This window comes from Pollachius pollachius, assembly GCF_949987615.1.
Source record: "Pollachius pollachius genome assembly, chromosome: 2".
Taxonomy (NCBI): Eukaryota; Metazoa; Chordata; class Actinopteri; order Gadiformes; family Gadidae; genus Pollachius; species Pollachius pollachius.
Window position 1 is genome coordinate 36,474,375 of NC_136935.1, and position 15,563 is coordinate 36,489,937.

Sequence of the window (15,563 nt, forward strand, 5' to 3'; positions counted from 1 at the left end):
TTCTCTGTCTCATTTTCTCTGCTTTGTTCTCTCTCCTTTCCTTTCTCTTATCTCCATACTTTGAACGTTGAATAGATCATGGATTTAAATTCATGCTTGGAAATTGCATATGTTTTTGTTATGATTGTAAAATTTAATAATATCTTCTAAATTAAACTTCTAAAGAAAAAATCAATTAGGAAACATAGCAGGCTAGACAGTTTTCCAATCGGCCTCTTAACAACCCCACCAATCGACATAGATACTTTTGAAAGGGTTGTTAAAATCTTACATTATCTTGAATACTCTCTAAAATTGCATTTTCTATTTGACATCTTTGCTCACCTGGCAAATAAAACACCTTCTCATTTTAATTCAGATCTTTTTAACAACCCTGTCATCTAAAACATATGCTCCGTCTGCATAATAATAAAAGTTGGTTTTCGCTGAAAGTTCCCAAATCCGGAGGCATGACTTGAGCAAGCCACACTCCCACGGTTTCCTCACTAAGCATTAAGCTGGGCTGAACTCCAGAGGAGCCTGCTGGAGTGGTGGCTGTGCGGGGGGGGTGGTGGTGCTGGTAAGGCGTGTGGTGGGGGTAGGGTGTGTGGTGGAGGTGCTGGGGCTCCAGGAGAGGCTGCACTTCACATTCTACTTCCTGGAGTGCTAATTGGAGGCGCGGCACCTCTGAGGGAAGTCAAGGAGGAGGAGAGCTGGAGCAGAGAGCCTGAGCAGGGAGTGTATAGACACAAAGGCTCGAAAGCCGGGGGGAGAAAACAGCCGACCCAATGACGGTGAGCCGTGAAACATTAACCTCTTTTCTTTGGCTCTAGGTTTAAAATAAACACTTTTGTCCCCCTTCATATAGGATCAATACTCTTCCCAGACTTTGTTCTAGAAACAGGGAGTCACCTTCATCAATAAACATCGGCACGGCTTTCTTTTTCTTTCTTTTATGCAGGGAATGTTTTCCGTTCCGACTTGTGGGGAACGATCTCCGCGGCTCATTAGCGGCAGCAGCGGTGGCCCCTCAGAAGAACAAATGTTTGTTATTCGGCTCTGCTGAGCCACTGTGATGTGAATGACTAATGTCACATAATGACGTGCTAAGAACACAGTCAGCGGCACTGAACCCCCTTCCCTAGCACGCCCTAAGGTGAGGCTGGCTAGATGGAAGCCAAGGGGAATAGAAACCTGGAGAGAAGAGTAAAGAGGTGATGTGAAAAGAGGAACAGAGGGGCCAAACCTGAGAAAAAACGAAGCCTAAGTATAGTATTATCACAAATTAACTAACTAGTTAATTGTACACAGTTTTATACCTATTCTCCTTGTGCAGAGAGGCTGCTCCCTTCCCCTGTGGGATTGAAAGGTGTTATGTTAGTTAGTATGTTTGTTTATTGCCATAGTATTCAAGTGTTCTGATACCACCATCATGTCACTCTCGGGACTTCTTGGAAGGGGCTGAAGGGGCTTTGTAAGCAATGTCAAAGCCATCCGTCAGCTATGAGTGAATGAAATGCGCAGCGAGAATATCAGTTTCTAGTTGACTGCACCTGCCTCTGTATGAGACCATATTGATTTTAAACCGTTCCTGGCTCATTTACGACCAATCCAGGCATTTGTTCCGCGATTGATACAAGGAAACCATCTTGCCTGCTGAACACAGGTATGTGAAATTCAGCGAGCAGACGAGGTCGTTTTTTGGCTTACTTCCGAAGTGACAACTCAAACTCACTTTTAATGTGTAAATACGCCATGTCTGTACAATGTGATTTCACCTTTTGTATTTTTGTACCACACTTACATCCCCTTGTGTTACGAGTGTTCTATTTCCCTGTAAAAGTCATGCAATATGCTTGACAAGCGGCCTGTTTTTCTTCCCATGTTCATGTCTGACTTTGCCGTCAAGAGGTGTCATATTATTATTCTGAACAAAACAGGAGGGTGTGAGCCCAACTTGGACGGTGTTGCAACCTGGAGACCATCCTGGTCACTTGACCTCACATTCTGTGGTGCAACATGGACTAGTCTGGACCTCTTGCTGCCCACATCGATTTCAGTGGGCGGGATTACGTGATTGACACGGTTCCATCATCAGCTATGGCCCAGAGCCTGATTGGCCCCGGTCACATCTCAGGAGATCAATGTGGGCTACGGGTCCAGACGGAACCGAAGGTGAGGTCACGTGAACAAGAGGGTCTCCAAGCTAGAGGGGCTGGGTCTCTACAGAACCTGGTCCTGTAGAGGACCAGAGGGGGAACATGGTTATAGGGGGGCTGGGTCTCTACAGAACCTGGTCCTGTAGAGGACCGGGGGGGAACATGGTTATAGAGGGGCTGGGTCTCTACAGAACCTGTTCCTGGAGAGGACTAGAGTGGGGAACATGGTTATAGAGGGGCTGGGTCTCTTACGGAACATGGTCATGTACTGGCGTGCGTTGAGGTTCCAGTAGCCCCAGTTGGTCCGATAGCCGTGAAGCGTGGCGTACTCCTCGTGGTTGTAGGCTGGCTCCGTCCCGAAGGTGTCGATCACCCGGATATGGCACCTGAGGAGGGACACACAGGACGCTGTGGGGTCACGTTTCATCCACATCTGGGAGACTATTCAGCAGTGTCTTTCTGTCTCCTGTGTTGCTATCAATAAAAGATCCTAATAAATATATATATATATATTTTTGAGAATCATCTTTCTGGACAGGCTTTATGGTCTAGCTAGCACTATCTTTTTTTGTTTATTGTTATTTTATTTTATTTAACTTTTTTATACGTGTCTGTGTTTACATTTATGAAAAAACACTTTGGTCAATAACTCAATATGTAAGGGATAATGTATAGAACGCCGGTCATTATCAGGGAAGTAATCGTATTTTTCGATAACTCTCATTATTCTCAGGTGAGGATGTTCTGTTCCGCGCTGTACATTGAGATGAACGACGATGAGACACACTGCAGGTACAGGCTCAGAACTCAATTACAGCCTCATTACTCTTTGTTCTATCCAGCGCATCAGTCCTGGGTTAAGACACCATGACCAGACAGCAGTAAACAAAGGGAAGTGCAAAAACCATTAAATACCAACAACGCTTAGTCTGACATTTCTACCCCCAAACAACGAGAAAATGCCATTGACCAGCTGAGTGCATACGGCAAAATATCAGCGAACAGCAAAGGTGAGAGGTGTCGCGTGGGAGGTGAGACACGTTGAAATGTGAAAATAACAACACAGCGCAACACGGCCGTCCCCTTCCCGCGCTCTGACGCCGGAACAGGGGCACCTTCCTCAACACGCAATTAGGCACTCTATATAAATACTGAAGATGCATACTATCTCTCTATATATATATATATATATATGTATGAGACTGGTTAAACAGAGGGTGCTAATTAGGAGTTGGTAAGACCTTTGCAGATTCTGATTGCAAAGTTTTCCTCATATTCCGCTCTCCTTTTCCACCTTTGTCTCTTTTTCCCTCCGATGTCCGCTCTCACACACACACACGCGCATGCACACGCACTCACACACGCACACAACACACACACACACACACAAACATGCACGTGCACACGCATGCATGCACATTTACTCTCAAACACACACACACACACACACACACACACACACAGACACACACACACACACACACACACACAAAAACACACTCAAACAAACACAAGCGTCACCACTGTGCCCTTGTCTGAGAGACAGATGTGTGAGTGTGTTCATTCTCACCACATAGCGAGCTCAGGGGATTAGCACAAGCATAGTCTGCCAAGTCAAAGGACTTCCCTCTGCCAGATCACCCTCCATGTGTGTGTGTGTGTGTGTGAGAGAGAATGTGTGTGTCTGTGTGCTTATGGATGTGCCTATGAGTGCATGGGCACGTAAGAGTAGGAAGACAAGAGAGAGAAAGAGAGTGAGAGAGTCTGTTTGCTCATGGTCCTATCTCGGTTTCTGTATGAAATAAAAAGGACACGGAAAATGTACAGCAAATTGTAAGGCGAGTAAGACAAATTGTAATAACGAGACAATGTCTCGCTTTGTGGTCTCTCTCTCTCTCTCTCTCTCTCTCTCTCTCTCTCTCTCTCTCTCTCTCTCTCTCTCTCTCTCTCTCTCTCTCTCTCTCTCTCTCTCTCTCTCTCTCTCTCTCTCTCTCTCTCTCTCTCTATATATATATATAGGGAGATCAATAAATGGTCCATGAAGGAGACAAAAAAATAAGGAGAAAAAGAACATAGCCATTCAAGTACAGAACATTCATTTCCTCCGCCCCGTGCCAAATACTTCATTTCCATTATGCTCCACCAAGTGCTCCTCCGCTCCAATTCACCAGCTCTCCCCCCCCTCCCACCACCCTCTACTCCAATGTCCTTTCAGTAGTGGTCTTAAGACCAGGCTTCCCTGCAGCCTGAGTGCCATGCTCACTGCTGTAGCACACTGTGGCAACGCTCGCCTCCGCATCCACCGGCCGCTCTGCTGCCTTCGGAGATAGACGAATAGGGTTATTGCCTGGATCTTGTGTGAACTGTGTAACCTATTCTGCCCATTAAAATGCTATTCCCTGATTCCTACATTGTTAGCCTTGTGAGATCGTCCATAAGTACAGTTTGTGTTGCGCAAAAGATATTCAAGCAGCAATAGATTTTCGAACATGGGCACGTCCTTGCGTTGTTCAAGGGCTCTTGCCAAATCCGGTTGGGAAGGAAAAAAAAGCAAAAAAATCTTCTCCTCTAGAAATGGCCTTCAATGCGAATTTATGTAAATCTTTTAACATCTTTATTCAGTGTTAGCGGATATAGGTACTTTTATTTGCTTTCACTTTTCTTCGGCCATGCCATTGTTTTTTTAATTTGGCTGACTGCGCCGCCATGAACTGAAACCCTCTCCTATGAGTGCTGATTGGTCCTATCATACCTCCTCCTCATAGTGATTGGTACTATCATACTTCCACTGGTGCTGATTGGTCCTGTCATACCTCCTCCTCGTGCTGACGGGTCCTATCCTACCTCCTCCTAGTGCTGATTGGTCCCATCATACCTCCTCCTTGGGCTGATTGGTTCTATCATACCTCCTGATCGGTCCAATCCTTTTTTTATTTTGAAAGAGGCTTTCACAGGCTCCAGGCCATAATGATCGACAGAGGGAAACAGAATGTAAGCTCAGAGTCAGCACGGTTTCACTATGCTCGTGTTGAGTTGGTTTATATGTGTGGAGAAGGCATGTGGTCCACGTAATCTCGGATCCAGAAGTCCTACTCTGTTATAGCAGAACTTTTGGGCGGGGATAGCACAGTGCCAGACACAGTGCCAAAACATCAGCCTCCAGGTACGTACGACGACAGACCCTTAGCTAGTGTCATGAGCAACCTCTGCGTTGGTCCAACGATGACACCTCTGTGTAAAGGGGTCTACTGTTCACACGGCCAAGGGCAAACCCCCCCCCCCCCCCCCCCCATCCCTAAAATATAAATCAGCAGATTTCAGGAAACTCAGGGCCCTGTGCGTACAGATAAGAAGCAAGAGTGGGTGGAGTGGTGGGGGAGCTGAATATCTATCAGATGGATCAGAGACGCAGGGTTAATCTGGGTTAAACGGCTGCTCAGTGGGGCTCAACACGCCTCAGCCCAGGAGGAAAGGGACGGGGTTGTACCTTGTCACCCGCTCACACTCTCCCCGTTGACGGCCCGGCTCGGAAAAATACGACACATTGAGGTAACCACTTTGTTCCGGCTGGACGGATTGTTCTTTCTATGGAATTGTTCTGCCTGTCGCCGACTGTAACAGTGAGATTTAAACCAGACTCCTCTTGTGTGGGTGTACAGAAGTTTTGCCTGAGTTTCAATTGTTTTGATATTGTTTTCGGAAAATGCTAATGAAGTTTGCTGCAATGTTTGTAAATCTGCTGAACACAGATGTTTAAAGAGTAGTATAGCCACTTGGATTTGAGTGGTTGTTTTTATCCTTTTTTATTGATATTTTTGCCAAAGAAAGAAATACAATCACGACATTAGTTCTAAATGAGAGGCTTATCTGTCCAGTTTCTTTTTTCTCTTTTAATCATATGTTGTAGTTTTTTTCCTGACTAATCAGGAGGTATCTGTGACCAGTTTTAATGTCCCTTTCGGGACAACAATGGAAGTCTTCCCCGGCTAAGATACTGAGCGCAATAACACTACCTATAGCCCGCTATCAAGACTTAATGACATTATCTCAAAGGTGTTATAGCGATAACTATGTTCTCATTCCCTGTGTCCACAGGATAATATAAAAAAAGCTGAATCATCAACTGCACCATTTTTACAATAAGACCCCTAAAACCTGTTTTCACACCTCCAGGAAAAATTGCAAGATCATGACTGTTTGATGCTGCATAGCAATGTTATGAAAATGATGTTGAAGTAAGTTTCTACAAAATTCTCTATTCGCACCTTGCCAGGCGGCTTGATTTGGAGATTCTATCCAATATACAGTATGCCTGGGGATACAACGAACAACAGTAGTTCCGACCAATCTGCAGCCTATGAGGAACTACCTGAACTCTGTGATAGGTGCTAGACGGTGATAAACAGAGGGTTCATCCAACCACGGATGAAGTACTTTTTAAAAGGGCCTGCCCTTTTTCAAACAGTTTCCAAGGACAACTTTCCAGATGGTTCTGTGTAACAGACCATCTGGCGCACGGTGCCAGATGGTTATAAAGCACTAGAAAATCATACTTGAGTAAAAGTAAAGATATCTTAGTTGAAAGTGACCCTGGAAAAAGTCATCCATATGCAAATTATTATTAATTATTAACAATTTATAGGGGGAATGTTCCCAAGTTTCACAAATAGAATTTAACAAGCATATATATAGGAAAACATTTGCTGTAACAAATGGGTGTTTTTCTTTGGTCATCATATATAGTGGAAGAGGAGGTTGGTACTGCTGCCTTCGCTATACATTACGGTCGTCAGGTTGGGATTTGTCCAGTAGATATTTATATATATATATATATATATATATATATATATATATATATATATATATATATATATATATATATATATATATATATATATATATATATATATTTTCAGATTTTATTTAGTAGAGAGTAGGCATACCGATGAGTGCACTGCAAATGTATTTGAGTAAAAGTACCATCTATTTTTTCATGTACTGAGGTAAATGTTAAAAAATTTAAATTCAGCAGAATTATAAAAACCCAAGTAATCGGCAAATGCTGGCCAGTCAGGGTAATGATATAGTGATATACCGGTCATTTAGTAAAAAAAAGTATGCAAGGCCATTAAGGACACTGGCTAACCTTTTATCTGTAATTCAGACTCTTAATAGACCATTCATTTAAGGCCTTAACACTTTTAACATTCAGCAGACAGAATAATAAACACGCGGCCAGAAACATGCATTAAGTTGATGAATTGCTAAATAAAAACGCTGTAAAAGGTTAGGTTTGTCATGAATTAGGAGCCGAGTTCTGCAGACTCCTGCATGGCTCCACTGGGGTCCGGCAGACATCGATAGTAGGAGTGCTTAGCACTCTTTGCTAGCCAGGCTAGCTTCACTTGGCTTATTTACTTGATGAATAGACATGTGTGCGTAGGGACCACCGGACTGCGCACAACAGGATGGTGGGCAGTGAGTAACAAGGCATAAATAATGAATGTGGACATTGGCGGAAACTTAAAGCAGGAGTAATTACAGAGACCTGATCCCAGAGCTCTGGGCTTGATTAACCATGCCTCTCAGCATGTAAGGCTAAAATAGCCCATTTCTTCCCAACGGGGCAAAAGAGAAGAGATTATAAGTGAGAAAGGGGAGTTAAATGTCATTGCCCCCCCCTTAAACACCAGGTTCCCCCTCTGAGGGGGTTCGTTGGATAACTGGGTTGAGATACATGGATGTTTTTTCTACTAGACTGTCTGCTTGGAGTTACATAATAGAGACAGCGCAGGGCACAAGACAAAGAAAGTATCATTCAGAAAGCCATGAGTCACACTGTCTACAGCCTGGTCTTCACCGCCCCGAATAACACCTTCATAAAGGAAGACTCCCAGCTATAAGAACCATAAACACAAAGCCACAATCTACTTTGCAAGGGTGTACATTTTAGTGAATGATGGATAAGCCTAAGTTAAGATGTATAAGTTGAATGAACCAAATAACAATTGAAGCGCTATACATCCATGAATGTCCTGGCTATATTACTGAATAATAGTATAGCTTACATGTCCAGGAACCACAGTAGGATCTAGCCCACCGTGTGTGGCGACTAGAGACCAGGCCGTAGAGAGAAGTTGTTCTCGGCGAGCAACGGAACCACCTAGTAGAGTGTGTCATGTATGTGTGTTGGTTTCGTGGGGTGTTTGTGTGTGTGTGTGTGTGTGTGTATGTGTGTGTGTGTGTGTGTATGTGTGTGTGTGTGTATGTGTGTGTGTGTGTTTGAGAGAGAGAGAGAGAGAGAGAGAGAGAGAGAGAGAGTGAAAGTGAGAGAAAGAGAGAGAGAGAGAGAAAGACATAGAGAGAAAGACGGAGAGAGACAGAGGGAGAGAGAGACACCCACACTTGGAGAGAGAGAAGACGTGGGCATTGAGAATCGGTGAAGCATTGCTCTCCAGACCACCAGTAAATCATTTCCCCCGCTCATAATTGGATTTAAAAAATACATGGAGCTCTCCTTTTATAGGTGTCGGTGGTCGGGCTCCAGGTATCAGCTCCAAGGCCGTTACTTCCATTCTTTACAACCCTCGTATTCTCCTTCCTTCCTTCTTTGTTGTTTTTTTCTATAAATGCTCTCTCTATAAATGCAATTCCTTCTATCTGTCTTACTCCCACTGTGTCCAAACCAAATCCCTACTGATAAAAAGCATGCATACATGTGCACACACAAACATATGCACGCAAACACACACAACATCACGTCTGTGCCCTGAAATCCACATGCACGTTACACGCACGTTACACAAACGTCCCACACTTAACCTGCATGTTACACGGCTGTGGAAGAGTGTGTAAGGGGAGTGTGGCTTTGGTGCATGTGGATCTGAATGGGAATGATAGGAACATCAACACGTTGAGGTGCGCTTTTCAAGACGTTGGCGTGATGCCGCAGGAGCGGTTTTAGTCCAGCGGCCCCCAACACACTCACGCTCACACACACACGCACACACACACGCACACGCATATGCAGACACACATGCACACACACACACACACACACACAGACTCACAAACACACACACACACACACACACACACACACACACACACACACACACACACACACACACACACTCAAACCAAGCCATCATCCAGCCTGTCAATCAGACTGGTTTATTCCTCTATCATTCTGTCCATCATAAGTGTATTTTCATCTGTGCAGCTGCAGGGAAAACAAACTAAATGTCAATATAGAGCTTTCACACATAGGCAAGATAGAAAGAATGACAGTTCCACAAATGTGTGGGAGTGAACGCCTACCAAAGAATGACAATGAAAATCGAATCCCATAATTTTATGCTTCAGTCCAACGCCTTGTAAAAACAGTTTTGTCAACATTGATTTTTATAACCCTAACCACACTTTGTTGTTTGTGCCGAAATTTCGGGGTGGGGACCATTCACCCCATAGTGAGCCACAGCTAACGGCCCCGGCCCCAGAGGAGGTGTGGAACCTTCGAGTCTGGCACTCGCCTCCCATTCACTCTGTACAGGAGGCGTGCTGGACACGTGCTCGCGTGGGGTGAGGGATTCTCGGAAGGCTCGCGTGGGGGCGTGTGAGGGTTCCGCATTGAAGGGGCAGGAAAGAGGTTCAACTTCAGCTCCACTTAATGGCTCAACTTTATGCAAATGAGTGCGTTCTGCAGCGCTCGTTCGGCCGTGCGATTGAACAATCGACTTTCAGCGAGCACTGGTGGACCGTACGGACTCGTGGTGGAATCTCATTCCCTGGTTTTAGCACTTCCATCGACAAAGAGGTAAAACTCCCCCCAAGCAGCCACTAGAGAGAGAGCGGGGGGCTGCCAAGCGGTGCCACGATCGAGGCCACGCGTTTGGGGCTGAGCCGTAAGGCTCGCTCCATTTTGAAAGTAAGCTTCAGTCAGTTACACTCCGGGCTGCTGCTCTAATTCCTGAATAAAATCTAGAGACGCGCTCTTCGTGAATACCCAGTCTTGCGTGGGATTACGTCACATCATGTCACAAAGACAGGCTCAATTGGTTTCATGTTGGGCTTGTCCAAAAAGTGAACCGAACACGTGCTTTGTTTCATTGTTTAACACAATTATGTGACGTGTGTGAGATATACATGTATGCATATATATATGTATATATATATATTTATATATATATACATATATATACCTAATCTCAGTGAGCGTTCCGATTCTGAGCTCCCTGTCTCCGCACTGGTTCAAGATTAGCTTCCATCCTGCCCGAATCTCGTGACTGGGATGGCCTACTTTACAAGTTGCTCTGCCTTTGTAGTGATGCCCAAAGCAATTTGTAGGCTCTGAGCACATTTCTATAAAGACATGAAAAAATGAACAAAAAGACAAATGTGAGTACAGAGCATCGCTTCTCCGCTGGCGTCTAATTTGGTCCTCTCCTGTCAGCTTCAATGCTGTTAGTTTTTTCTCCTTCTTTCACTCACTCTTTCTTCTCTTCAGTTGTCCCCTTATTCCCCACCCCCCAGTGTTTAAATTGATCGAAATTCTCAGAATTCTGATCAATAATAGTAAGGTCCTTACACAAGTCTTGATTGAGGCTCATCACTGCATGTATATCGTGTGTGTGTGTGCCCGTACGTGTGTGTAAGTGTGTATGCGTGTTTGCACACGTGTGTGCACGAATACTGTGAATTCCGTTTTGGAAGGGAATGCGGGACACATCACATGGTACCCACACATCTGTTTTATGTGTGTGTGTGTGTGTGTGTGTGTGTGTTCACTTGTGTGTCTGTAGCTCGCTGCATGCTCCCTTGTTCTTTGTTCACAGTAGTTGATTTTGTACAGTAGTTTATGTGTGTGTGTGTGAGAAAGCGTGTGTCTATGTGAGGCACACGTTTGCCTGTGACTTTGTTTGAAGCTCCAGCTCAGGGAGATGAACTCAGAGTGTTCCAACTCGACTGGGAGAGAAGAGACATTCATAGGGGGTAACAGGCTTTTCACTGGCATCCGATGACTTTACAAGCTCTGTGCTCCCAGGGACTAGGGCAGCAACAGTCAAACACACAGGCACAAACACACACGGTTATTACCTAGTGATCACCTAACCTGTGTCACATCTGTCCCCTGCCTTCTCTGAAACATCTCAAAGCCAGGGCTTGATCTGTGAGCTTTCTGTACACTCACACACTGCCATAAACAACCTGGTGGATTCATTGCCTTGCATAGTATGTTGTCTTTATAAGTACAATTCAATATATTAAACACACCCTCAACATCGCCAGGAACAGAGCCAGATGAGCCAGAGATCCCGGGTACGCTACATTGACACACTGATGGATTAAAACATCCAACATTGTGTCCAGCCCTGCACTCTCCTCAGAGGAACATGTATGTAGAAGGGCAGGCGCTCATGCCAGGGAAGTCCACCTCCCCAACAAGGCAGCTCAGCTCTGCCTACACAGCCCTGACCCGGGCTGTGTGTAGGGACCCGGGGAGTGTGCTTGAGATGAACATTAACTTGAAGAGTGGTTCAGTGGTTCAGACGAGTCTGCCCACTGTTTTTTTTATGGAATACTCTATACTTACAACACCTCCGCTGCGGGCGCTTTGAGGATAACACATGTGGAATGATGCGGTGAGGCACGGTTTAAACTGCGCCGACCTAGGCTGTCTGACGATGTGGATTTTGCCAAACACCAAGAGGGTTCTGCTATGAGTGTGAACCGCTGTGTTTCTATTTTCAGTGTGAGAGGAAGATCGTTGACGCTGCTCCCTGGCTACTCGGCGAGGATCCAGCGTATTTTTACAGGTCGTCAGGAGTTTGTATCTGGTAGAGGGGAAATGCATTGGCTGTGAAATGCCTGTAACAGGTTTGAGGCTCTGCTGTTGTTTAGAATCGAAAGAAAATGGCAGAAAAATTAAATCAACGGAATTCTCTGAAATCTTGTGTTTCCGTTTTCTCGGTTGACCTTATTGGAGTTTGCATTTGGGCTACGGTATCCTAAAATTAACAAATGGCTTTATCACTCTCCCTGGTTTAGTTTCTATTGTGTTGAAATGGATTACATTGCTGAGACATAAGAGGGAGATTAGGGAAACCGGGGCAGGGGTTGATGAGCAAGGGGCTGATCCCACACAGACGCAGCAGCAGCTTCACGGCAGACACGGACGCCTCGGAGACGCCTTGGATGGCGCTCTTTTTGCACGCCCTTCCAGGGGGTCTCTGTGGCGTCGGCGTCTGCTGGCAGGGCGCTTAGTGCAAAGCTCTCGGAGAGCATGTCCAGTGGGCCAAAGTGCGCCTTTTAAACGGTTATAACGGTTAAATGGACCCCACGAGACACAAAGCTCTTTCGATCGCTTTAACTGTATTATTTATTATAATTAAGGAACGATCGTTAGTATTTATTATTCACTGTATCCCTACACTGCCAAAATCATCTTCACATTTTGATAGACCTTTGGCAGCGTCTTGTCCTTCGTTGCCCAGCGGCACTAGCACGCGCCCAGTTGAGCTGAGGCAGAACATATTTTTAGTTTTATACACGGTGAGAAAACACCAGCGAGAGCTCTACACGGGTACTCTAGTGCCATAAATGAAATGTTAAAGTGGCTTCGAATTTTTTAAAAGGTCATGTTCCCTAAGTTTGCAGCTTGTTTCCTCACTCCCTCACTCAATCCCTCACTTACTCCCTCATTCACTCACTCACTCCCTCCCTCACTCACTCCCTCAATAACTCTGTCACTCCCTCCCTCACTCACACCCTTACTGGACATCTCATGTGTGAACCTACTTGTGTTTTTTCAGCGACAGCCCCATGTGTGCTGCTTCATCTGCTGGAGGCCATGGTAGTCTGTGTAGATGAGGTCAAAGGGCAAGGGGCCGGTAAGCGGGCAACTTCCTCTTCCTGGGGGAACGCCTAGGAACCTGCAATAGACACACACACGCACACACACACACACACACACACACACACACACACACACACACACACACACACACACACACACACACACACACACACACACACAAGCAGAGACACAAATTTACTATATTGTTTAATTTTGTTACATTTTTCTTCAACATATATTATTTATTTTGATTCATAACAATTAAAAAACAGGTCATTTATCATGCATGTCAACTGAGCCTATTGTTAATACGTGGCCTTGTATTTGTCTTCCCCAATCTGTTTGATAAAAAGTCTTCTTGAAAAAGACACTTCTTGAAAGCAAACTATCTGAATAAATAGAGCATGACCATGTAAAGATACAGGCGGGATTCACCAAGCATCTTCAAAGATTCAATAATCTGTGTATGTGTAATATCAAGGTCTAATCATAGAGGTTCTATTTGCAAAATGCTAAATTATTTTCTTTGTCAGAAATTGCCACAACAAAATGACAAATAAAATTGAAGAAGAGGTTAAATCAATTAAATAAATAACTCACATTTAAAACATTTTAGATGATTGAAAGAAGAAATTATGGTGTGAGGAAAAATGGGGTGAAGGTGTTAATTTAAGGCTAGGGATTGAGGATTTAATGATAATAATTAACGATGATTATGATTGCATTTGCAAATAAGCTACAGGTCCGGTGACGGTACCGTGCCCTCACCATCCTGTGACGGTACCGTAGTCTGAAAACACTCTGATGGAAGTTGTGTGTGTGTGTAAAAATGTGCTTAGAATCCCAAAGCGCGCACAGGTTTGTCCTCCGCTATATGTGCAATCTTGGATCTAACCAATAACTGTGTCTGTATAAACATATTGGCAGACAATATTATTGTGATAAGTATAAGTGTTTGGTGGCTGCCTAGATCCATGTCTTGTCTAAGTGCTGGGAGCTGAGTAGCGATATATAATGGACTTGACATTAATGGTGATGGCTCAAGAGCCTCCTGTTACCATGGCCACTGATGTGCTACTGGAAATCTGACCTGTGAGTGGTCTGCCAGCGTTTACTTTGGCCCTTCCGAGGCAAACGGCCCCAAGGATAAGGGCGGCGCAGATGCGGTTTGAAACCCAAGTGTATTTTGTCTCCTTGTTGTGATTTTCCCACGAGTGGCTTTTTGATTGAAATACGTTTTGACAGCCTTGTACAAGCCAAACTAATACAAGAGCAGGCACGGGCCCTGCATAGAGAAATAAGCCATGATAAAAGTGATTGATTTCACAAATGATTGTACACAATAAGGATAATTAAAGGACAATACCAGCCTGGGTGATCAAACCATCGTTACAGTGTTTCCTGGCTTCAATAAAAACATCTGTTACTAATATAATTAGTCAAAAACACTTGCTTGTTCAAATTATGCCTGAGAGCAAGTTTTAATCAATTATAACAGCAACAGATGTTTATTTGCAAGGGTCTGATGATCCAGACTAGTATTGTCCCTTAAGTGGACGCAAGAACTGAAGTGAACATTGTGAAAGATTGACATTAACAAATCAATAAATGATCATGGAAGTGTGTGCATGCCTGTGTAACCCACTAGATCCTACAAAGTGGGTTAACCTGTGTCTCATGAATCTTTTAAGCATGCACATCAGCACGTTTCAAAGGATTTCCTGCTTGATTTCACACATCCGACCTTGTACACATGAAGACCAGTTGAAGTAGGCACTTTGCCTTAGACTTGCATATTTCTTACAAGTCCATTACCCATTAATAGCATTACCAGACTATGCCCTTTCCCATGAATAACATCTCTCTTAATCACAGAGAACGGGAGCCAGATAAGAAGCGGCCATTCACCCATGTGTGCAAGAGTTAGTGTCTGAGCTTTTCCACAGCAATTTAAAGTTTTCGGAAGAAAGTAATAACATAATATTATATAAACGTCACCTACAATTGGAAAGTGACCTTTCGAGACGGACCAGAAGCCAACGGGGGGGGAATAAAAAATATGAAAAGGAACATGGCAGAAAATGTGGGTATTTCTCACCCAGGGGTCTTTGGCATACAAATATGACTCACATTTTCAGCCTCATAAACGGAGCAGATTCTGTTCTTTTCAAATGGGCATAGAGGGACCTTCCCTCCTGTACTCCTCTGGTGAGCTGCAACCCCTTTCAATGTGAGCACAGCGAATGCATCAGAGCCACATTCCATGAGTGCGTTCCGCCTGCACTTCCAAGGCCGGCGACATAAAGGAACACAGGCTGCCTTCGGGGGGGGGGGGGGATCTCAGTCCAGTAAGTGACATCCAAAAGCTTTAGGCAGTGAAGCTGTACAAGATTAGAGTTAATGGCAGACAAGGTCAATTGTTCAGTGGAAGGCACAGAGAGAGAGACAGTGCAATTGGAAGAGAGAAAGAAAAGGAGTTGCAGAGAGAGAGAGAGAGAGAGAGAGAGCGTTTACTAATTTCTCTTTGGTTGCTAATTACTTTACCCATACCAGCGTGCATTGCATTTATT

General features: G+C 44.5%; 1 protein-coding gene across 1 annotated transcript in view; it reads right to left on the reverse strand.

Annotated features, from left to right (window-relative positions):
- LOC307070597 (alpha-1,6-mannosylglycoprotein 6-beta-N-acetylglucosaminyltransferase B-like) overlaps positions 1-15,563 on the reverse strand; it is a gene marked incomplete at both ends in the record, with an annotated part of 126,674 nt that overhangs the window by 17,628 nt on the left and 93,483 nt on the right. Inside the window, 3 exon segments of the mRNA XM_079729108.1 lie at positions 2,391-2,524; positions 12,936-12,964; positions 12,967-13,069. Of these exon segments, the coding sequence (XP_079585234.1) occupies positions 2,391-2,524; positions 12,936-12,964; positions 12,967-13,069 (266 nt within the window).